This window comes from Nanorana parkeri, unplaced genomic scaffold (genome assembly GCF_000935625.1).
Source record: "Nanorana parkeri isolate BGI_ZX_2015 unplaced genomic scaffold, ASM93562v1 scaffold869, whole genome shotgun sequence".
NCBI lineage: Eukaryota > Metazoa > Chordata > Amphibia > Anura > Dicroglossidae > Nanorana > Nanorana parkeri.
Genome location: NW_017307137.1, coordinates 313,205 through 314,999, shown reverse-complemented (window position 1 = coordinate 314,999; position 1,795 = coordinate 313,205). Strand labels below are relative to the sequence as shown.

At 36.7% G+C, this 1,795-nt stretch overlaps 1 protein-coding gene across 1 annotated transcript in view; it reads left to right on the top strand.

Annotated features, from left to right (window-relative positions):
* NUP43 (nucleoporin 43) overlaps positions 1-1,530 on the top strand; it is a 12,413-nt gene extending 10,883 nt beyond the window's left edge. The window contains exon 8 of the mRNA XM_018565645.1: positions 1,213-1,530. Coding sequence (XP_018421147.1) covers positions 1,213-1,439 — 227 coding nt within the window. The 3' untranslated portion in view covers positions 1,440-1,530. The remainder of the gene's footprint in view (positions 1-1,212) is intronic.
* Positions 1,531-1,795: the final 265 nt, after the last annotated feature.

Sequence of the window (1,795 nt, the reverse complement as noted above, 5' to 3'; positions counted from 1 at the left end):
ATGCTTTGATGGAAACCATGAACATGCATACAGTTGGCCTATAAATTCTTTACTCAGAGTTACCCTTTTGCATAGTCCCCATCACATTCAATGCATTTGCACCATCATTTTACCCAGGCCTCAAATCCAGTTTTTCAGCCAATTTCAGTTTCTCACTTTTCAAACTTCTTTATCCAATGCTTAATATTGCTGCATCACCATACACACTAATAAAGACATGTATGGGTCTCATCAGCCGAACAACCCTCATCAGAAATGTAATTAATACATATGACAAATAGCAGGCATTTTGTTACAAGTTCACATAAACAGCAGATATGAAACAACGGGCATAACTTTTTTGATACCCCCATGTTTCTATTTTTTAGATTTTTAAATGATATAGGGGATTTTTGTTCTGGAGCCAGTTTCATACAGTGAACTCTCCATTACGCGGCATTCAAGCAACCAGAACAAAAAATTGAGGACATATGTCCTCAATTTTTTTTTTTTGCCAGTTGCTTGATAGACATGTACATTCTAAAAATGTTTCTTGGCAGCTAAATTTATTTAGTTGCTAACGAAATTCTCTGTTTACAACTTGCTATGGCTGACTGCCAGATTCCTCAGCTGGCAGGTGAATGTAAACAATGGGCAGTGGGTGTGTGCAATAGCCAACCTGCTATTGGCTATGGCAATTTTAAAATGGCCAATAGCAGAATCTAGCCAGCAGATGAATAGGGCAGGAGGGTTGTTGCTTGAGAGTTAATAGTAAATCTCAAGCAACCAGAAACTACAGTTATCCGGCATCTACCAATCCCCATGGGTGCCAAATAACTGGGAGTTTACTGTATTCGTTTTTGTTTTTTTTCTGTAAAGTACACATTAAATCAAGAGAATGCTAAGGTTCAGTAAATTCACAGTTATGGCATTGTAATGCCCCATAATTCTCCATGTCCACATTGTGAACAACTAACCAGCATTAAACCTAGTTTTTAACCCCTAGGTCACATTTTGTCTGGCAATCCAGAACCGATAACCCTTTGTGCCTTGATAACCAATCCTTAATTTTTTGTTAGGTTGGGTACTATAAGGTCTATTTCTAAATGGTTTGTACACAAGATTCACGTTACTTTCAACTAGTATTTATACATTTTGTGATTGTATTAAAATATGAAAGCTGTGTGACTTCTATTTAACCCTAATTATTATATATTTTTTTTACTTTTACAGGAGGAAGAGGAAATTCACATTTGTCCCGTAGCACTTTAGGACAGTCTGTTAACCAGTCATTAATGACAGCTTGGCTCAGCAGTGATCCCACAAAAGGACATCTTGAGATTACCAACCTGATGCCCTCCTCCACATTGTCTGTGAATAGCCTGGATGTTCTAGGAGAATACCTTGTCTGTGGCACTGATTCAGAGTCCATCTATGTCTTCAAAAACCTGTTTACATAGTTTGTCAAACACAGTGGACTAGAATATTTCAGGGAGTCCTTTTTTTTTTTTTTGATCTGTATTTTGCTACGATTAAACATTTTCTAATAATGGCCCAATCTGCAATACATTTATCTTCGATGCGTTTCTCCAAAAGAAGTTTCCCATTAATCTTTGGGATATTAAGAATATGTGGATGTCAATGTTGTTCCCTCAAACAACTGTAATAAAACAGTGGTTGTGTTTTCATTGTATTCTCTGTATATTTCGTATGTGGGTATTTTCCCTGGTTGTTGCAGAAAACTGAACTGCAAACCGGAAAGACAAAATTGTCAAGGGTAACAAATTCAAAACTATTTTCTACTGGTAAACTTCTG